At 44.8% G+C, this 22230-nt stretch overlaps 1 protein-coding gene across 2 annotated transcripts in view; it reads left to right on the plus strand.

The window, feature by feature from the left end:
* Window positions 1-15200, plus strand: part of herc2 (HECT and RLD domain containing E3 ubiquitin protein ligase 2) — a 40242-nt gene extending 25042 nt beyond the window's left edge. For both annotated transcript variants that reach the window (XM_041934567.1, XM_041934568.1), the window contains exons 61-91: window positions 7-88; window positions 238-409; window positions 505-649; window positions 1064-1289; window positions 1674-1845; window positions 2486-2672; window positions 3653-3796; window positions 3882-4073; window positions 4164-4317; window positions 4456-4563; window positions 4653-4784; window positions 4925-5083; window positions 5229-5347; window positions 6078-6203; window positions 6324-6479; window positions 6591-6905; window positions 7052-7266; window positions 7382-7559; window positions 7776-7937; window positions 8970-9061; window positions 9149-9288; window positions 9492-9679; window positions 9874-10071; window positions 10198-10281; window positions 10746-10887; window positions 11020-11214; window positions 11473-11585; window positions 13388-13578; window positions 13667-13772; window positions 13860-14072; window positions 14765-15200. In XM_041934567.1, the coding sequence (XP_041790501.1) occupies window positions 7-88; window positions 238-409; window positions 505-649; window positions 1064-1289; window positions 1674-1845; window positions 2486-2672; window positions 3653-3796; window positions 3882-4073; window positions 4164-4317; window positions 4456-4563; window positions 4653-4784; window positions 4925-5083; window positions 5229-5347; window positions 6078-6203; window positions 6324-6479; window positions 6591-6905; window positions 7052-7266; window positions 7382-7559; window positions 7776-7937; window positions 8970-9061; window positions 9149-9288; window positions 9492-9679; window positions 9874-10071; window positions 10198-10281; window positions 10746-10887; window positions 11020-11214; window positions 11473-11585; window positions 13388-13578; window positions 13667-13772; window positions 13860-14072; window positions 14765-15037 (5079 nt within the window). In that variant the 3' untranslated portion in view covers window positions 15038-15200. The remainder of the gene's footprint in view (window positions 1-6; window positions 89-237; window positions 410-504; window positions 650-1063; window positions 1290-1673; window positions 1846-2485; window positions 2673-3652; window positions 3797-3881; window positions 4074-4163; window positions 4318-4455; window positions 4564-4652; window positions 4785-4924; window positions 5084-5228; window positions 5348-6077; window positions 6204-6323; window positions 6480-6590; window positions 6906-7051; window positions 7267-7381; window positions 7560-7775; window positions 7938-8969; window positions 9062-9148; window positions 9289-9491; window positions 9680-9873; window positions 10072-10197; window positions 10282-10745; window positions 10888-11019; window positions 11215-11472; window positions 11586-13387; window positions 13579-13666; window positions 13773-13859; window positions 14073-14764) is intronic.
* Window positions 15201-22230: the final 7030 nt, after the last annotated feature.

The raw sequence follows: 22230 nt of genomic DNA on the forward strand, positions 1-22230 counted from the left end.
ATCTAGGTAAAAGTGCTTCTGGGACACCGTGTTATCCAGGTGGCTTGTGGAAGCAGGGATGCTCAAACGCTGGCCCTCACTGATGAAGGTATTTCTGTCAATGTACTTAAAGGTACCATGTGGAGTTTAGACGCAAAATAACAATTAAGACTCCACAAAAAAGTCCACAAATTTCATTTGGCCTAGATAGATGTGTTTCAGTTTGTAGTTGCTAATGTGTGTGTTTATTTTCGTCAGGGTTGGTGTTCTCCTGGGGTGATGGGGATTTTGGGAAGCTGGGTCGCGGAGGCAGCGAGGGCTGCAACATCCCCCAGAACATAGAGAGGCTCAACGGGCAGGGAGTCTGCCAAATCGAATGTGGAGCACAGTTCTCCTTGGCTCTTACAAAATCTGGAGTTGTGTGGACATGGTAAGACGGGCAAATGATTAAATCACAGTATTAGATCATTCATCATTTGTCCTTTTTCTTTCCAGTGGTTGTTCACTGTTTGCGTTTCCAAACAGGGGCAAAGGCGACTATTTCCGATTGGGCCATGGCACCGATGTTCATGTGCGGAAACCCCAGATGGTGGAAGGCCTGAGGGGCAAAAAGATTGTCCACGTTGCAGTTGGGGCACTGCACTGTTTGGCTGTTACAGACACAGGACAGGTTTGTACTGGCCTCTACCATCAGTGCATTATAAACCAAAGCACACAGTTCGGGCACTCTGCTCATTTACTGCCATGGCACTGTTCCAGAGGTGAATTTCTCCTCCTATAGTCAGAGTTTATTTATCGACTCTCCCTCTACTTTTCCAGGCGCCTCTGACCTTTGCTGTTACGCAGTTTATTTCATCTTGTATAATATCTTCCCTCAGAACAAATTTAATAATGTTAGCACATCACTTCCAATGATGAGAGGCAGCTACTCAATATTTGACAGCTTGAAGAGCTTGTTAAGATTGAGTGCTTGGAGCGGTGCCTTTACGTTTTTCATGTGTGGCGTTTCTTTAGTCGTGGTGTGTAGCATTTTTTAGTTTAGCAGTATGGAAAATCCAATGGTGGTGTTGTGTTTCTTTGCCAGGTGTATGCGTGGGGTGACAATGACCACGGGCAGCAGGGCAACGGCACCACCACAGTTAACAGGAAGCCCACTCTGGTGCAGGGTCTCGAGGGACAGAAGATCACCCGAGTGGCCTGTGGCTCCTCCCACAGCGTGTCCTGGACCACCGTGGATGTGACCACACCCTCAGTTCACGAGCCAGTTCTTTTCCAGACGGCCAGGGACTCCCTTGGAGCATCCTATTTGGGTAATCACCCTTTCCCTTGCAGCCTTAAATCCAACCCACCTACCCAGTTTTCGTCAGTCCTGATGTTGGGGTTGTAATGTTTGTTTTTTTAGACATGAAGCTGCTCTTAAAACAGCTTATGAGTTTCTCAGAGACGCACTCATTTATGTTTAGCAGACTGTACATTACCCACAAGGGGGAGCTCTTCTATCATCAACAAATCAAGGCCTGTATTTATCAAGCTGCATGTCTACATGGCTGTTGGAGTTACTTTTCTGGAGAGGTACAGTTTCTTACGGAACTCCAGGTCCAGAACTGTAGAGCTGAATCTGTTGATACTTGCTGGTTTAGGGTTCTTCGCATCAATGACAGTGTGTCTCATTGTTTTTGTGTTGTACACCGCAGGCGTCCAGTCAGACAGTGACTCATCAGCCGTGAACAACAAGATGAGCGGGCAGAGCAACGTGAAGCCTAATCGACCCTCGCTGGCCAAGATCCTCCTCAGTCTGGATGGCAACTTGGCCAAACAGCAGGCTCTGTCTCACGTGCTGTCAGCCCTGCAAATCATGTATGCCAGGTATGTTGTCTACACATCCTCTCCTGGTGGGTCAGAAGACTATGATGCACACCATGTAACTGCAAGACAACCAGATCAAGTCAGGCTAAGAACCCTCATTGCTCAGTATTTCATGTTGTGCTACGATCTCAGCCCTTAAATAAAAAGCACATGACAAATATGACAAAATCACATGTAATGCACACAGATATCAGTAAAATGTTTGGGTAGCAGAAACGAAGCACAGAATAGCTGTGCATATAAGACGGACAAAGCAGAATTGCATTCTAATAACTTCTTTAAGTTTTGATTGTTGGACAGTCAGAGGAACATTGGCCGAGAAGGCAGGATCAACAAGGCGATAACGTAGCTGGATGCTACATGTATCTGGGCTTTGATCCAGATCAGTAAAACCTTTAAATTGTCTACATCTCTATCAGGACAGCCATGCATAGATTCAGGTCATCATGTTTATCATCAGTTAAAATCCCAATTGCTACATTTACAAACTCGAGGTGAGTGACGCCGTGCTGAGGCATGAATCTGAACAGGATGAGCTAAAAGTGTGTATGACCTCTAAATAATTAAATCTGCTGACTGGCACTGATAATTGTCATTAGTCGGTATTACTGTTGACAGGATGTGCTGTGTGTCCCCCCAGGGATGCAGTGGTCGGTGCTCTGATGCCAGCCAGCATGATTCTGCCAGCAGAGTGTCCTTCCAGCTCACCTGTTCCCCCATCAGACTCCTCTTCCTCATCCAGCGTGAGTGATGAAGAAGGTCCTCCTGTCCTGCCTGAGGCTGAGGAACGAGTCAGTCCCAATCCCTGGCAAGACAAGAAGGGAGAGGTGAGGAACACAATATATTTAGGATGACTTTAATTTATAAACACCAACCCTGCCTATGAAACACTTGATAATTAATAGCCGTCAGTGGGGGTGTTCCCATGCTGGTTGGCTTTTTTTGTCATCAAAACGCTGCCTCGACTGCATTTTGTGCTGATTTGCTGTAAAACAGTAACCAGGCAAACTGCATTTTTTCCCATAATGACCAGGTGTGTAGATGCAACCATCAGCAAACTATATTTGGGTCCAACTTGGAAAAAACAGACACTCGCACAGTGCTGTTTGATCATAATTACAATGCAAAGTTTTCTTCCACAACTTCTGGGTCAGGAAGTTAAAATCCTTAAAATCTCAGTCCTGGTTGATTTGGTGACACCTGTTACTGGTGGAAGCAGCAAGAGTAATTTAACACGCTAACACGACTGAAAGAAGCAGAAAATGACTGTGGTTTGTATTGTAGGTGTTTGTTTGATAAATGATTGTGGTGAGCACTAACTGTGGTGAGAAACATGCATTCACTGTGGCTGCTTCACAGTAAAACCACCCTCTTTCTGCTTTTAATGCATTGAAAGGCTATTGCAGAAAAAGTCCAGACCATAAGTAGTATCAAAAAGGAGTTTGAAAATATTACTTTACTTTTAAAAACGTTCAGCGTCATGCACAGAACATGAAAACTAGATGGGAAGTACGAACATGAATTTGTGCAAATTGCATTTTTTTTTACCTTTTTGCTGCTACTTGCATATTTTATTCTTGTCAACCCGGCAGACAACTTGAGGAGAAATCATCACAAAAGCATTTTGGTGGTTTTGTTTATTTTCTTTAAACCTACATAATTGTATTTTAAAGAAATAAGGTTTCTTTGAATTCAGTACTTCCTACTGTCTCAATGTCTAAATGTACTGAAAAAGTCATTGGCAATTTAGAATAATATGAAATTGTGTGAACATGGCCCTACCATGTTTGTTTCTCTGTGTGAGCAGGTTCCCTCATCAGAAGAAGCCGTCACTCCATCATCAGCTATGACTCCCTCCGCCTCTGGTGCCTCCTCACGTCCTTTCATCCCCGTCACTGACGACCCCGGAGCGGCCAGCATCATAGCTGAAACCATGACCAAGACTAAAGAGGCGAGTCTGTGCAGCTGAGCGTATGTGTTTGGTGAAGCCGTGAACTGCAGCCACATGTACCTAATTGTTTGTTGTTCATCTTCAGGACTCTGAGAGCCAGAGTAAAGTGGTCGGTCCAGAGCCTCAGTACCTCGATGAGTTCACAAGTCTGCTTGTGCCTGATGACACACGTGTAATGGTGGACCTGCTCAAACTGGCAGTTTCCTGTCGCTCTGGGGAGAAGGGCAAGGAGGTGCTGTCGGCTGTGCTGTCAGGCATGGGGACAGCTTATCCACAGGTGATTAACTGTTTTCTGTTTTTTGACCTCGTGTAGGCTTTGTGATTTAAAGGACGTAACGTTTGACTTCTTCTGGTCTCTGGCGGGCAGGTTGCTGACATGCTGCTGGAGTTGTGTGTCACTGAGTTGGAGGACGTTGCCACAGACTCACAGAGCGGCCGTCTGTCCTCCCAGCCGGTTGTTGTAGAGAGCAGCCATCCGTACACTGACGACACCTCCACCAGTGGTACTGTGAAGATCCCAGGTAAAAAGAGAAAAGGGGGGATTCTGTGTGATTCTAAGTGAGACTCTGGTTAAACTTGAATGAGCAAAACAATTTTCAGCCTTGCTCATTATGACTTTCCTCTTGGATGTAGACAACATCTCTCATTTCCTCTTGCAGGTGCTGAGGGCCTCAGGATCGAGTTTGACCGACAGTGTTCAACTGAGAGACGCCACGACCCGTTAACAATCATGGACGGCGCCAATCGGATTGTCTCTGTCAGATCAGGTGATGAGAGGCAGGACGTGTAATCGAGACTGCAGAGTGTATGCAAATGAATCAAAACTGAATGTGGCTGCATGCCGTGTGTGTTTCAGGCCGGGAGTGGTCTGACTGGTCCAGCGAGTTAAGGATCCCAGGAGATGAACTCAAATGGAAATTCACCAGCGACGGCTCTGTCAACGGCTGGGGCTGGCGCTTCACCGTCTACCCCATCATGCCTGCTGCTGGTGAGTTTTGTCACCAGATGTAAGACTGCATGCAGTGACCAGTAAAACCACCCTCTGAACATTAGCATAAATAAACCAGATATTTATGTTGCACATAGAGGCTGCCTGACACTGAGCCTTCTCTGTGTCTTCTTCCTCAGGTCCCAAAGACTTGCTGTCAGATCGCTGTATCCTGTCCTGCCCCTCTATGGACTTGGTCACCTGTCTGCTGGACTTCAGGCTCAACTTTGCCTCCAACAGGAGCATTGTGCCTCGGCTGGCTGCTTCCCTCGCTGCTTGTGCCCAGCTGAGTGCGTTAGGTAGAGTATGATTGTCCTGCTTCACCACGTGTAGGCGTTACAACAGTCCAAATAAAAGCAGGGTTTTGTCTTTTTTAATGTCTGAGTGTGGTTGATTTGTTAGAGATTAAAAATATATTCATGTTGTATTTTATGTCGTTTCCAGCTGCGGGACACAGGATGTGGGCTCTGCAGAGACTACGAAAACTCCTGACCACAGAGTACGGTCAGTCCATCAACATAAACAGGCTGCTGGGGGACAGTGAAGGCGAGGCTCGCTCTATGGTGAGTAGACGGCTTTACTTTATGACTTCATGTAAATGAGCTTTTATTGAATAATTACCATGGTGTGTGTTATAACTACTGTAGTTACATGGCTGTTGTTACTGTTATACTATTTATCACACATTAATGTTGCACATATTTCACCCAAGTGTGTCATCCAAACCAATTTTGATGCAACCTTGTCTTTTATAATTGACTTCTCAGTGTTCATTTCATATCTGGTCACATCTCGCCATGTACAGCTCAGGCAGATATACAGTATTAAACTGTGATTCTTGTTGCTCTGGTACGTGAATTTGTTGTTGTAATACTCGTGTGTAGCTGAGAGACATGCATGAGATAACTGATCAATGGCAGCGCTCTGGTCATATTAATTGTATGAGCTGGTCTCTTCAATTGTTATCGATAATGTATGGCGGAATTTGTCACTGTTTGTTTGTTTGATTAGATTTTCTTCCCCTCAGTTGCACCTTTCCATACAGAGTTTGCTTTCCACTCCAACAGCTATTTTTTCTGTCCTTCACCTCATACACCAACTACTACGGGGCTGTGCTTTTCTCTTATGCTTTGTGTAATTCTTTGAGAACTGTAACAATGACTAAAATGAACAAAAGCAGGGATATTGAATGGAGAGCAAAGCCCCTATTAAGTAAAATGTAGCTTTTATTTTTAGAAGTGATTGATACACTTAATCGATTAATCATGGTCTATTTGGTCTGTTTTCTTGCAGAGTTTCACAGGCAGTGCGCTGGCCGCTTTAGTGAAGGGGCTACCAGAGGCTCTGCAGAGGCAGTATGAGTACGAGGACCCCATTGTCAGGGGAGGGAAGCAGCTGCTTCATAGTCCATTTTTCAAGGTGTGCTCACAGTTGTTTCCTTACCAACACAATGGCACCAAGAGTTGAGTGTGTTGGTTTTATACAGATTATTAGATGCAGTTTTCTCCCAGAGGCTAATTTTAACTTCTTTTTTTTTAGGTCTTGGTTGCTCTAGCCTGCGATCTTGAGCTGGATACCTTACCCTGCTGTGCCGAGACCCATAAGTGGGCCTGGTTCCGCAGATACTGCACAGCCTCCAGAGTCGCTGTGGCTCTAGACAAGAGGACCTCTCTACCAAGACCCTTCCTGGATGAGGTGAGTGTGCCGGGCTGTGCTGTCTGTGCCAGCCTTCACTTTTCTTCATCACACTTTGACACGAGTGTGTTCTTAATCCCTTTCCTACAATAATTCCTATCCCCTTTGAAGGTGACAAAGAAAGTACGCGAGCTTATGGCCGATCACGAGAGCATGAACGGCCTCCACGAGAGTCACGACTTGTTCAAGCGCGAGCACGACGAGCAGCTTGTACAGTGGATGAACCGCCGACCAGACGACTGGACCCTCTCCGCCGGGGGGAGCGGTACCATCTACGGCTGGGGCCACAACCACAGAGGTCAGCTGGGGGGCATTGAGGGAGCAAAGGTCAAAGTGCCCACTCCCACAGAAGCGCTCGCCACCCTGCGGCCAGTGCAGCTTATCGGCGGGGAGCAGACTCTGTTTGCTGTCACTGCCGATGGAAAGGTATTTAACACACCTGTGCAGGCTGCACACTGCAACCTCTCTGGCTGTAGCTCATTCTGGCAAGAGTATTGCTCAACGATGTCAATCGGATGACTTCCAGGAAAATGTAATATTGTCAGACTAAAATATGTTGTCTTGATCCTCAGCTGTATGCAACAGGATATGGAGCTGGGGGCAGATTGGGTATTGGAGGCACAGAGTCTGTGTCCACTCCCACTTTACTGGAGTCCATCCAACACGTCTTCATCAGGAAAGTGGCTGTAAACTCTGGAGGGAAGCACTGCCTGGCGCTGTCCTCTGAGGGAGAAGTCTACTCGTGGGGAGAGGCTGAGGATGGAAAACTCGGCCATGGGAACAGAAGGTCGAGACCCAATCCAGACACACACAGTGTTAATACAAACCATGTCACTGTAAGAATTAAGGATTAAAACAGTGTAAAGTGTTTTTATAGTAACTGTGACTCCTCCTGACTTTAGTCCTTGTGACCGTCCTCGTGTGATTGAGTCCCTGAGGGGAGTGGAAGTGGTGGATATCGCAGCCGGAGGGGCACACAGCGCCTGCATCACTGCCAGTGGAGAGCTCTTCACCTGGGGAAAAGGTCGCTACGGACGTCTGGGTCATGGAGACAGTGAGGACCAGCTCAAACCCAAGCTGGTCAGTGGTCATTGAGCTCAGTTTCTCACACGACTCAAAACACTGTGCTGTATACATGCAGTGCACTCAAGGTTTGTCAGTACACGGAAGAGGCTGAAACAAAACATGAAATGTTTGGACAGAAATCAAACAGTTTACTCTGACTCACCCCGACAAGGTTTCCCACACAGTCACAGTGAGATAAAGCTGATGTTGGTGTCTGTATGGTTTATCCAGGTGGACGCACTACAGGGTCACAGGGTCATTGATGTGGCGTGCGGCAGCGGGGACGCCCAGACACTGTGTCTAACAGACGATGACATGGTCTGGTCTTGGGGAGACGGGGACTACGGCAAATTGGGCCGAGGAGGCAGCGATGGCTGCAAAATCCCCATGAAGGTAAGGCAGTTTACACAGCAGAGTGCACTGGAGGTCAGCAGAGGCATCACATTTTATTTCTCTCTTCTGCTATTTCACACGGGAAGAGAGCAGGGTCGGCTGAAAACTACAAGCTAAGCTTCAGATGAGTTTTCTGTTTCTTGTAAGATCAGTAGCCACAATTATTATGTCCAACATACAAGCTGCTAGCTTAAAAACGTGGGCCTAGGTAGAGGTCAAGGTATAGTTTGACATTTTGAGAAATGGACTCGCTCACTTTCTTGCTTTGAGCTGGTGAGAAAATCGATACCTTTCTTAAGTTAAACTTGAAGCTACAGCCAGGAGACGGTTAGCTTATCTTAGCTTAGCAGTTAGCAAAAAACTACAGGAAAAATTTATCCTGGCTCATTCCAAAGATAAAAAAAAGTCGCCTACGCGCACCATCAATGCTCACTAATTAACATGTCATATCTGGTTTGTGTAAGACATACAAAATTTTAAATGATTAAGAATCTCACATATAGCATATTGGCTGTTTATTAGTCATTATACAGTACTTATTAATGCCTTATTCTGGGGGTCAGGGGTTATTAAGGGTTAGGTTATTAAGACAGAAATTTATATACAGCAACTTCCTTACTTACTATCAATACAGAGTATTTAGGAGGTTATTGATGGAAAAGTCTTTGTTAATGACCTAGTAATTTTGGAATATGGTCAGGCATAGTAAGGCATTAATAATTAAACTTTTTTATGACTAATATAGCCAATATGCTAAGAATATTTATGTTAATAAGCCCCTAGAGTATAGTAATGAGTATGTGTACCTTAACATTAAGTGTCACCATGTTTGTCCATAAAAATCATCTCGAACAGAAGACTGACTGATCAGCACATAAACTCATTTATATTTCTGTCTGGAAGCTGTTTGGGGGCTCATTTGGGCACACTGTCCGTGCTTTGTGGTGGGATGAATGACATAATCGAAGAGATCTGGTGTGTTTTTCATAATTTGTCTATCAAATGACCGATGAATCGATTTCTTGCTCTCAGATTGACTCTCTCACCGGCCTCGGCGTGGTCAAAGTGGAGTGCGGCTCTCAGTTTTCTGTGGCTCTCACTAAGTCTGGGGCTGTGTACACGTGGTACGTACAGTACAGTACAGAGTAGATGTGTCACTGTTGTTGTTAGAGGTGACATGGCTCAGTTGTGTATGTATCTGTTATTCCTAGGGGGAAAGGGGACTATCACCGGCTGGGCCACGGCTCTGACGACCACGTTCGACGGCCCAGACAGGTTCAGGGGCTGCAGGGGAAGAAGGTCATCGCCATCGCCACGGGCTCACTGCACTGTGTGTGCTGCACAGAGGATGGTAGGATTGACCATCTTATGCTATGATCCTATGCTATGTTTTTTTGTATATGGTCTCCCACCAATGTGTTTGTCGGTTTATTCCAGATCAGTTTATTGTACAAGTCCTCTTTGCCATCTTGCCAGTTGGTACCATTGAGCCCCAACAGTTCAGCTAAGTAGGGTTGGATTTCACAGAGAGCTTTGCTGTTGTGTTTGGCTCAGGAGAAGTGTACACATGGGGCGACAACGATGAAGGCCAACTTGGAGACGGGACCACTAACGCCATCCAGAGGCCACGGCTGGTGGCTGCGCTGCAGGGCAAGAAAATCAACAGGGTGGCATGTGGTTCTGCTCACACCCTCGCCTGGTCCACCAGCAAGCCCACCAATGCCGGCAAACTGCCTGCACAGGTACTGCTCTGGATCCAACAGGAAGGAAAAGAAAGTTTAATTCTTTGTATAATGGAAAATGAGTTATCTGTCCACATGTTCCAGTAGATGGCAGTAAAGCTTTGCAGACAGAAACCTCATCAAAACAAAGTCGCTCGCAGACCTTTAACAGCCATTCATGCTGTCAACCTGACTGTCTGTGTGGTGTGTTGAAGGTGCCCATGGAGTACAACCACCTGCAGGAGATCCCCATCATGGCCCTGAGGAACAGGCTGCTGCTGCTGCATCACATCTCAGAGCTCTTCTGCCCGTGTATACCCATGTTCGACCTGGAGGGTCGACTGGGTCAGACAGGCCACGGACCCTCAGTGGGCTTCGACACACTCAGGGGCATCCTCATCTCCCAGGGGAAGGTGAGATACTGTAGCATGAATTTGAATCACCAAAAAATACAAAATGGAAACAGCCAAAATTCAACAGTGTAATACTGGATGTCTGCTTGGCACAAAAACAGGAGAAAATGTATTTTGTCTGAACAGGAAGCAGCTTTCAGGAAGGTGGTTCAAGCCACGATGGTGAGGGACAGACAGCACGGACCTGTGGTGGAGCTCAACAGGATACAGGTACAGTAGAAAAAACCTGCAATCGGCTCACAGTTTTAACATCTGCATGCACAGTCTGTTTCACAATCACTTTGATCTTTCTTCAAGTCTCCTGCTCCCCCTACTGTAGTTCCTCCCCCCTCCTCCTCCGCTCACTGGGAGGCTGTGTTCCAGACAGGCTCCTGAGCATTACATGTGATGTCTTTCATAAGGGGATTTTTCTGTGGTGTGTGTGATTTCTGCTCCAGCCTGTCTGCAGGAGTTCCTGGACTGAGTTTTGTACTTTACTCCACATAGAGGCTCGGTTTGGGCCGCTGCCTCTCCACACAAGCCCCCCCACATAGCTCCGGCTGTACTTGTATCTGTGGTGCAGAGAGCTGTCATATCCAGGAATTCATGCCTATCACTACTTCCTCACTATCTAGCAGGAAGTTATTAAGCACCAGACAGAAACAATCTTTTTTTTTGTCTTCTTCACCCTGCAGGTGAAGCGTTCCCGTAGCAAAGGGGGTCTGGCAGGGCCCGACGGAACAAAGTCTGTGTTTGGTCAGATGTGTGCCAAAATGAGCTCGTTCAGCCCAGACAGCCTGCTGCTCCCTCACCGAGTGTGGAAGGTCAAATTTGTTGGTAGGTGCTGCGCTGTCATGTCCAGCCCTCGCCCAAATGTCTCTGACGTATCATCCTTTAAAAGCAACGTTCAAGTATCGACAACACGGGGAACGTGCACATTTCCTCACCCTGGATGTTTTATTTTCTCAGGGGAGTCCGTGGACGACTGCGGTGGCGGTTACAGCGAGTCCATTGCCGAAATGTGCGAGGAGCTGCAGAACGCCTTGACTCCGCTGCTCATCGTCACCCCCAACGGCCGCGACGAGTCGGGCGCCAACAGGGACTGTTTCCTGCTCAACCCCGCAGCCAAGTCCCCTCTTCACATGAGCATGTTCCGCTTCCTAGGTATAATCCACTTAATCTCCCAGTGAGGTCTTCTGGGGTGTTAATCCTAGATAAACAAAAACTGGAAATATGCATATTTATTTTGAAAATGTACAAAACGCTTCAAGTGCATTTTCGCTGATAACACCTGGTTGAACTGTTCAGCTTGCTTCACTTCATCTAAATATTCCTGCTGTTTTACTGCATTTTGTTGAGCACAGTGATGCTTGTTCAGGTCTGATCTTGTGCGTAATGCGCTCCGCCTCGCTGTGTCTGCAGGAGTGCTCTTGGGCATTGCAATCCGGACCGGAAGCCCTCTTAGTCTGAACCTGGCAGAGCCGGTGTGGAAACAGCTGGCAGGCATGAACCTGACCATCGCTGACCTCAGTGAGGTACGTACACCGCGGGGCCCTCAGTGTGTATGCGCAACACACACTGCTGGTGATTGAGTGTGAAAATAGAACTTAATCAAACACTGGGCCTCTCGTCCAAACAGATTTGCTCTCAAGTGATTTAAGAGAACCTGTTCACCAATTTTCTCATATAATTTTTAGTGCAAACAAAATTCATTAGTGGTCCAGACCCTTTGAATGAGGCATGAACTGATATTCCCCAGAGCAGTAAAAACACTAAACATTAATTTAAGAGTTAGATTGCCTTAATATGAGATTAATTTTAAGTGTAATTATGACAAACTGAAGAGTCTGTGCACTCGTGCAGAAAATATTATTCAATGCACAGGCTTTTTTTTGACAAAAAATCTTTATTATTTGCATGTATTGTAACAGTTGGGACATCAGGGTTTTCATGCTGGTGGTCTCTGTTCAGAGGAACAACTTCTATGACATAATACTGACTTCTCTTTAATTAAGTTCAGTTCAATAACTCCAAATCTGAGATCGTTACCGTGACTCCTTCTGGTCCCAGCATTAGCAACAACATCTATCTGTGGTCTACTGATGTTAAAGAGAAGCCTGTAATAAGCTGTGCTTCGACACTCAGGTTACAGAAATGGTTTTGTCTTATTTTGGTCTTTGCTCTCACCGCTTTATTGAGATGTTTTTAGCAGCTAACTCCATGTCAAACCATCCTGTCTTTATGTGCCATTGAGAGTTTTGGGTCTCCTGTAGGGCTGCTGACACTTGTGAATTTTTAATGTTTTCATCAGCTGATTTCTGACAGCAGGACATGAAGGTCTGTACTATGAAATTATCTTTTTTTTCTTTTTCTTGTTACTCCTGGGTGACATTTTTGAAACTCGCCCACAAACAGAGCGGAACAGATATCCTCATAGAGCAATTTCGGGGTGTCAATTATGCTAATAATCTCATCTCACGAAAGTGCACCTACTCATGAACAGACTGAAACGAGCAATTTGCATTGAGTTTGTGCCGTTAAGAGAGTTTGGTGAATCTGAAATCAACAAACCTCGTGACGTTTTAGAATAAGAGCATGAAAATGTTCTGGCATGAGGCTTACCGTTAAATGACGAGCAGCTCGGTGTCATACATTTGTTTTACTCTGTACCTTCACATTCAACTTCACCCTAATTATATTAACATTAATATTTAAACTAACATCTCCGCCCTCCAGCTACAAAAAGGCATGTCTCTCTTATGTCACATACAGTGTTACATAACATTTCAAACCCTTATGATCTGCATTATAACCTGCAGAAAGAACACATTCCTATACATTCCTTTTGGGATTAAACTTTAAGCCTGTCAGCTTCCTGCTCCCCTGAGCTCAGTAAGAAACATGTCTGTGAACTGATACTGTACCTGCTCTTCAGAAAGGTTAAAATCTATAATTAATGTTAGTAAAAAGATGTGAGCCACAATCTCAGCTTTTGTTTGAGAGAGAGTGTGAGCCCACTCCTGCCCTCACGCTGTGATCATGAGCTCCTGAGCGGTCTTTGGGAAGAATACTGGAGTGGAGAAAAAAAAGACCCTTTTCCTTCACAAAGCTGCTCTTGTTTCACGGTTTTGCCCTTGAGATATCAGAAAGGTTGGACGGGAAATGAATCCAGCACAAGACTCGAGAAAAAGTGGATGACTGTGAAGCTCACCGGAGCTGTGTTGTGAGCACAAGTGCGCTTAAATACATATCAAATAGATGAATGCATTAGAGGTTGTGTAGAGACAAATGGATGGAGTTCTGAATATTAAGCCGTGATCTGCTCTGTATCTCCCAGGTTGATAAGGATTTTATTCCTGGTTTGATGTACATCCGGGACAACGAGGCCACCGCTGAGGAGTTCGAGGCCATGACTCTTCCCTTCACAGTGCCCAACGCCAGCGGCCAGGACATCCAGCTCAGCTCCAAGTACTCCCACATCACCCTGGAGAACCGCGCCGAATACGTCCGCCTGGCGATTAACTACAGGTGACGAAATCAACCCAATGAAGAAAATTTACACGGTCCAAGGTGTGTTTGTGTTAACTTTTCTGTTTTTTTGTCCTCCACTCTTCAGGCTCCATGAGTTTGATGAGCAGGTCTCTGCCGTGCGTGAGGGGATGGCTCGAGTAGTTCCAGTTCCCTTGCTGTCGCTCTTCACTGGTTACGAACTGGAAACTATGGTCAGTGAGAGCGGGTTATAAGCTTGCGACATTGCCCCTGTCCTCAGGTGTCCGGCTGGTTTGACAGTAAACGTTTCCCCTCCTCAGGTGTGCGGAAGCCCGGACATCCCTCTCCACCTGCTGAAGTCGGTGGCCACTTACAAAGGAGTGGAGCCGACGTCTCCGCTCATCCAGTGGTTCTGGGAGGTGATGGAGTCCTTCTCCAACACGGAGAGGTCGCTTTTCCTGAGGTTCGTCTGGGGTCGCACACGCCTGCCTCGCACCATCGCTGACTTCCGTGGGCGGGATTTTGTTGTGCAGGTAAGAAGTCTGACTGCCGCTCTTGAAAAGTCATTGAAAGCACTTAATTCAGTCTAAAAATAAAAACTTAAGTATTTAAAAGCCTCACAAAATGTACTTTCTCTTGCCTGCTTTAGGCAGAAATGCGAGCTATAAAGTGTTTCAGTATCTAATTGTGTGCACTTCCAAACTAAAACTGGTTTGTTGTGCCAGTCAGCACCATCAGACACGTGGCAAACACCATCAGTGCTGCTAGCTACAGTAGCTACAATGCTCATTGTCTCATAATGGATTTTACAAAAACATTTCATCTAATTGGTTGCTGATACGTTCATACCTTGGCTTGTGTAATCGTTAAATCTGAATTAAACAGAATTCTATGTGGGATTAAAAAGGTAAAAAGTCTAATTTAGTGAATCCTGCTAAAAATCCCTTGTTAGGAAATACGCTTTTCTTGCTGAGAGTACGACGAATGAGTTTAATCTGTACAAAAACAACAATTAGTGGTTTTACAGCAGGTCATGAGCTGGGAACAGTGACTTGCTGTCATCACTGAGGTTGCCAGGCAACCAGTGGAGACCTCATGTCACTGCAGCCATCCAGGAAATAGTTCAGCACAGAAACCCACAACCTGTCATTCATAAACGGCGAAGCCTCTTAACACAGAAGTATCCATCCATCCAGAGACCTAATAACATCCTGTCCGTCCTCAGGTGCTGGATAAGTACAACCCCCCCGACCACTTCCTGCCAGAGTCCTACACGTGTTTCTTCCTGCTGAAGCTGCCCAGGTACTCGTGTAAACAGGTGCTGGAGGAGAAGCTGAAATACGCCATTCACTTCTGCAAGTCTATCGACACCGACGACTACGCACGCATCGCCCTGTCCGGCGAGCCCGCCGCTGACGACAGCAGCGAAGACTCGGATAACGAGGACGCCGACTCCTTCGCTTCGGACTCCACCCAGGACTACTTGACAGGACACTGAACTTTGTAGAAGGACGAGTGGAAGAGGCGCCGCCACAGAGAGGCTGCATTAATCTCACCTATTAACACACATTCATACAGGCATTCTACTAAGACACAAACGTCTGTGGGGGAAAAATGTGCAATGAGCTTTAAAAGCATTATAAGCTAAAGAGAGGAACAAACACAGGTTCGCTCTGATTTAGTTTCTTCAAAATAAAACGGGGTGATCAGCTGCACATGTAATTGTTGTGTTACATGGGAATTATGTATATTGTTACAAATACAGAGTTAAAAAATGGCTCCCGCCTAGCACTGTGGTAGATTTCTCCCCCTGGTTTGTGTGAATTACCTGTCCCTAGTTTGTATATAGAAATTGATGTGCGACAAAACAGTAGTATTACGTTTTGTTTCTTGGTAATAGCCATGTTTCTTTATAAAAAAAACATTTTTAACTTAAAAAAAGTCAGTGTTTCTCACTCGGCTCACGTCAGTCAGAGCCCACTGAAGGGTCATTTTAAGATTCCTGTATTTACCCCCTCCCTCCACCATGTTTGTGCACTGTCTCCTCAAAGAATGTATATAATATGATTGTGCCATGTATTCACAGAAGGTCTCATTCCTGCATATTAAATGTTAATAAATTTCTGTTAATAAATTCAAGTGAAAAAAGAGCGAAGCAGTGGTGGTTTTGTGAAAACGATGGGACATTTTGGAGGCTCGGAGAGGCGTTCACTGACAGAGAGAGTGTGTGTCTGTGTGTGTGTGTGTGTGTGTCGCTGCAGCCAAACAAGCAGCAGGATCTGAGATGGTTTTTACAAAAACAAGTGCAACACAAATTGATACAAGCAGCCTGTCTGATAAATTCAAAATGACATCTATTTCCTGGATTTTTTTGTGCTCTGTAAATCATCGGGCGCTGTGGTACAGATTAAGGTTACTGTTTAAATGTTGGAAAGGGTTAACAGGCTGCTCTCATTGTATTGATTTTTTTCCCAAACTAGGTCAGAGGATCATTTGGGTATTATTTCTCTCTTTTCACCAGTCGGAGCTTTAGCCGAAATTAAATCAGATTTTCTTTCCAATTTCTTTAAGAATCCCTGTTAATAAATGGTACAAAGGTTGCAGCAGGATGGTGGGGTTTTATCTTAATATCACAGTTAACCCCGTGGCTCTGTGGGATTAAAAAAATCTCCCGTAATTACCTCTGTAATGAGCTGAGTGATGTGAATGAGGGGCTCTTAAGACCCCACTCGCTCATGCATAGGCTTCACTACGCATTCCTCTCAGTGCCTCTGACTGCGGGACACTCCCTCGAGTGCGTGTTGTCTACGTCCGCCTCTCCACCTTGGAAATTCATGCGCAGTTCAAAGGCGAGAGGAAAAAAAATGTTTTAAGAGGGCTTGATTTGGCTTAAAAATCATTAGCATTCTTTGTAGACTTAGTGCTTTTTCTCAGTAATAATCACAAAGTACGTTGTGCTGGTGGGAGTCAGGTGCTTTTCAGTACAGTGAGGGAGGGAGGAGAGTGGCAGTGAGGAATGAATGGCCTCCTTCAGCTGTGGTTATGAGTTATATAGCCTGTTGCGTAAACTACTACTGTCAGCAACCACACAGGAATATGCCACATTCCTACTGTGGTAATTTAGACATGTTTTTCATTTTTCAGTTTTCCAGATTTTCATCATTTGCTTTTGAGTCTGTGCACTCTGATGCAGAACTTTGCTCCTAGAAAGGCCCTGAAAATAGATTTTCCTCACTCAGCTTCTTACTCGGAGCAGCGCATGAACACAAAATCCTCTGTTGGTTAGAAAAGTTCACGTTATTTCACAGGAGAGATTTGTGATTTTTCCTGAGCCCTCACACTGGTTCGAAGTGGGCGTGTATGTCTCATACAGTATGGTCATGTGAGTGGTGTTAAGTACGAGGGGTGGAGGTATGATGGAGGTGATAAAAAAATGCATGTGAACTGAAAAGCAGCTGCAAAAATGAACATGTGATCAAATCATCAAGTGATTCAAAGCAGATTTGATTAAAATTATCATGGTATGATGAAAACAGAGCCACATTTCATTGTTCTCAATCTTACATTCATGATTTATCATTCACAACAAAAAAAAACGCCATTTACCATTTTTGGAAAGTGGCCTCAAGGGCGGACAAATTGAAAAATAAAGAGTGATAAATTGTTTTGCCACCTGAATGCTTTTGGCTCTCTACTTGCAGACCTGGTGCGTCCAGTCTTGACAAACCTAGCAAATCATTTGAATGCCTGCCCTGTTGTGTTCGCACATGTTCGCTGCCTGACACACCCACCCCGAAACGCGCTGCACAACAGCGTTTTGAGGACACGTCGTTCAACCTGGAAACTGTAGCTAAACGGTACACATTATTTTCAGATTGAACGTTTCTGTGAGCTTTAATGTTGCAACGGCGCTGGCAAATCAAAACTCCATCAGTTAGTCAGGGGGTGTGGCTTGTGCATGGCCTTGGGAAACATTTGGTGGGTATTTATTGACCCTCTAAACCACCACATGTTGCATGATGGTGAAGCTATTTTAAAAGATTAGGAAGGTGATGCCAGTTAAAAGAGAGCTGGAACGGATTAAGCAGAATCAGAGATATTGTCTTTTTTATTCCACACACTCTTCTTCCCCGTCAAAACCTGGCACCTACATTACCCACAATGCAACTCAAACGCTGAGGGTTTGGCTGGAGATTCAGGTGTGTTATGCTAATAGCGGCTGATCTATCAAACTCCACACGCCCAGATTTTTGTTCATTTCTTAACTCATAATCTTCAGATATGACTGAAGTTACATCATATTACAGAGTGTAGGTAATGAACACATTACGCAGATTTTAATATGATCAGTGTTAGAAATTGTATATATGTATTGCAGTGTTAGAACTATTCAATATAACTGCATAATAAAGTAAAAGTTATCAGTCAGCGTCCTCCAATACTGCCAGGGTTAGTTCAAACATCAAATACAACATCAAGTTGTTTAACATGTCAGCAGAGGAGTCGCAGGCCGCTGCACTCGATCACGTGCAGGACGGATGCTGCTCACCTCGGGATGGTTGAGCCCAGCAGACACAGGGGGAGAGGGCAGCGCTCTGGGTCTGCAGCATGTGACTGCATGTGGGAGGTAGACAAAAGAGCACGATGGCCTTGTGTCTGCAACTTCCAGAGAGCTTTTCTTCTTCTCCCTGTTTTATCTGCACTGTAAATCAGTGACTTGTGACTACTACTGACTGCAGCTGAGGAGCTTTTCTATTTTAAATACATAACTAGTGAGATGGTTAAATTACAGTGTGCAGTTCTGCTGTCAATCAATAGTTTCAAACCACTGAAATGGATAAAGTACGTTACTTTCCTTTATTCACAGACTGAGGCTTTAGGAACCCATAGACGTTGGTTTGGGACCCTGTCGATCAGTCAGGAGTGCAGTTTGCATGATCAAAGTATGCATAACTGTAGCCAGAGCAATGAGGACCAGTGAAGCCTGTATAACCAGTATTAATTCCTGGAAACAGTAAAGCTGGGCATACACTGCACGACTTTTGAAGTGCACTTAACGAGTAAATCGTAGGGGTGCACGATAGTTATTGGGCCGATAACAGGAAATTATGACGTCATTCCGATAAGTCCGATAACATGACGAACAGCCCCGATAACATATGTGTTTTTGTCAGTTTGGAAAGCGTATGAGGACGGCAGCCTGCTAAAGATGCTAACGTTAGGAAGGCAGCTGCAAAGAAGCCATCGGGACTGACACACGTCGGCGAGGCTTTTTGAAAAATCCAAGAAATTTGCCAAAGATGACCCACGGACTAAGGTTATTGAAGATTTAATCATGGACATGATGGCGCCTCCCTTACTATGGACTGCCCTTTTTTTCAGTTTGTTTACATAGATAAGTCTAAGTAAGGGATCATGTATCTTTCTTCAAAATGACATAGAAGCTCGACGCTAAGCGGTGGGCTTTATTTCTCCATAGGAACCTGCTCACTATACATTATCCCGCTTAGAACACGATTTACTACTAAAGCATTCAATAATGTGACATAAAATAGTGATTGAAACACATTTTATTGATTTAAAATGAGCCTATTCATCTGTCACATCTCTCACTGTGCAGCGGCTCTGAAAGTAAACACGTACGTTGCGTAGCAACCGCCTCTCACTGTGCGCCGCTGTTTTTGGTTTTGTTTGTGGTATTGATTTCATGATGTTAGCTATATGTGTGTGTTATTGGTTATCGGTTATCGGTATCGGCCTTTAGGAGCTGAAAGTTATCGGTTATTGGTATCTCTTTTAAAAAAAACAGTTATCGTGCATCCTTAGTGCGATGCAAAGCCAAAGTTCCCGATTTATGTGCTCACACTGCACGGCCCGTCGGACCCTGTTCCATTCCTGCTATTGAAAATTGTCAATAAAGATTTGTTGAAAGGCTCCTTCTTTGAGTCAGAGACGACTGAGTCTGAAGTTTGTTTGCTAGCACGCTATCAAGGCAGAAACGTGCTGCCTTGATAATCTGCGATTCTGTGCATCACACAGGCATGTACGCTGCTGCCACAGCTCCACCAACCTGGTGGACCATGTTTTGTGTCCACGTGACGCGTCATGTCGCCATGGCGCTTTCAGAGGCTTTACACAAACAGGTAAAGTTTGAGCTTCTGAAATGTTGGTTTCCAATCTTCTGCATTTCACTATAGCATGAAATAAACATTAAGAAAGAAAACCTTAATTATGATTTCTTAAAGCGATTAACACTCAACAAGACAGCGTCTCAGTCTCCAGTTCGTTCATTCACGACTCCCTATACGACCGACACTCAGTAATAACTCAACAGCCACTGAGATTCTGACACACACACACACACACACACACACACAGGTGTCGAGTCACACAGCTGTCATTCATTAGCATCTATTAACTGTGACGGAACATTGCATTGTGGGATTGTGTATATAAATATAGTGCAGTTTACAACCATGCTAGCACATGAGCTAGCTGCTAACGTCAACATGCTCACACTGACAATGCTAACACACCGAGGTTTAGCAGACATAATGTTTCCCATATTTTTCATCTCAGTTTAGCGTGTTAGCATGCGCGATACATTGACTTTTCCTGTTGCAACATCAGGTCAAAATTATTTATCCAATAATTTTTTTCTAATGGCCTCAGCTGGATGGTGAGAACATTACCTGCTAAACCTGAGCATGTTAGCATTATCCAGGGCTGCCACCTCTTCAGCTCAGTTTGGACTGACAGTAATTTTGTTTTAAAAGTTCAGCAGCCAAATTCACAACTTTAAAGCATTTAGAGATGAAAGTCCAAGCCAATAATCATGGTCAGTGATGAATAATAAGGCTGATCAGCATACTTGCCAACCTCCAGACATCATAGCCTAAATCAGGAGACCAGATCTAAGCTTCATTTCAGACTGTTTTCCTGCATTCTGGTGAATTTATGGAGTCATTTTGTTGCAGGAAAGTGGAGTCAGGGGGACAGTCAGTTGAAAGCTGGGACTCTCTGGGGAATCTGGGGGGTTGGCAAGTAGTTTCATCTACAAACAGCAACACTGTGTGAAAAGTAGATGAAGGAGAACAAGACATTATTCAAAGGCAGTGGATCCCACAGGATCGTTTTGTCCAGAAAACAGCAACTAAACTAGATTTTATCAAACTAGAAATGCAGCCTAGAAAGACCAGGAAGAAGAGGGAAAGAATTCTTAGCTCAACTAGTTTGTTTGAATTTGTCAGATTTTTCTTATTGTTTATGACATATATTTACTGATAAAACTACAAATGCAGTTCCTCTCCCGACACCTTGGCAGCTAAATTGAGCTATCAACCAATGGTGCTGTCTGATAGATAAGAGGACAAATACCTATGCATGATGCACCATTGCAGCATAATGCATTCATTAGACAGTGGCCTGTCTGCTGGACTTTTAATAGCCTTAATTATGTGTTGCAACAATGCTCTCGCATGCATGGCTCTTTGATCATTATTCATCTTATTATTAAACTCAGCTGTACGGCTGCAGCTAGTGGTGGTGTTTTACTGGACTGCACTCACAAATATGAATTGGAATAGACAAAACATGAGAAACACCTCTCAATATGATGCAGTCCACTACAACACCGCTCCAGTACAATGCATGGATCACATCCAGTGGCAGGAGGGGACTAGCTAATTACTATATAACACTTAATCTGTATTAATCACATTCAAGATTGTGTTTTAGTGACCATTTCAATTTGCTTTAGATGTGAAGGTGAAGAGCAAAGAGAGTTAAAACTACATGAAAGGTGTTAATGGAATTTGGAGCAGTATGCATCTGCCCCTCTCGTCTAAATCCTTTAGTCTCTAATACATATGATATGTACGTTATTTTTCTTTATTTGAATGATTTTAGGCTTCCTCATATTTGGCGCGAGATTCATCTGGGTAGCGTGAGAGCATGCTAGCACCAGGATATCACTATTGAGGCAGTTTGCATGATCAAAATAACCCAAAAACCTGTTACTGGGAATCACGGGAAAGTTTCAGAGCGACTGAGACACAGAGCATCCTCGTAACCATAGTAACTCCCTCTCACTCCTGCCTGGATGCGAGAGGGGAGGGACAGAGTTTAACTGTGTTTTTACATTTTGATTCACTGTTTGAGGTTCAACTGGCGCTCTTTTAATTGTATCATCCTGTTGCGCCCTCCTCTTCCGCTACAGTATAATGGGTTTTCCGCCTGGGGAATTGGCGCCACCTACTGCTTGTCACAATGAGCCAACTCCGAACAATCGCTAGACGGTACTGGAGGGAAACAAGCTTTCATTGCCATTTTCTTTTGCCGATTTTCTCAAAATTTGGTTAAAATGTGTCAGAAATTTGAATGGAAACCCAGCTCCAGTATCTCTCTCCTCAACTGGTATCCAGTCGCTTTTCAGTGCAGACTGATCTGTTGCTGTTATCTCGAACAAGTTCATGAAGCCTTTAAGGACGGTCTCTGCGATCTGCGGACATAAAGGTGTCTCTGTTTATGCTACGTGCGTGACCTCAGTAACACTTGTTCCATATCTTTGAGGCTTTGGGTGACCTGACCTATGCCACGGTTTAACCGGAGGAACCAGGATACCCCATGCAAACCTAAAGGATCAGGGGATCAGGGTAGAAAGACCACAGGCTTCTGGGCTGCCTATGAAAA

This window comes from Chelmon rostratus, chromosome 4, assembly GCF_017976325.1.
Source record: "Chelmon rostratus isolate fCheRos1 chromosome 4, fCheRos1.pri, whole genome shotgun sequence".
Classification (NCBI taxonomy): Eukaryota; Metazoa; Chordata; class Actinopteri; order Chaetodontiformes; family Chaetodontidae; genus Chelmon; species Chelmon rostratus.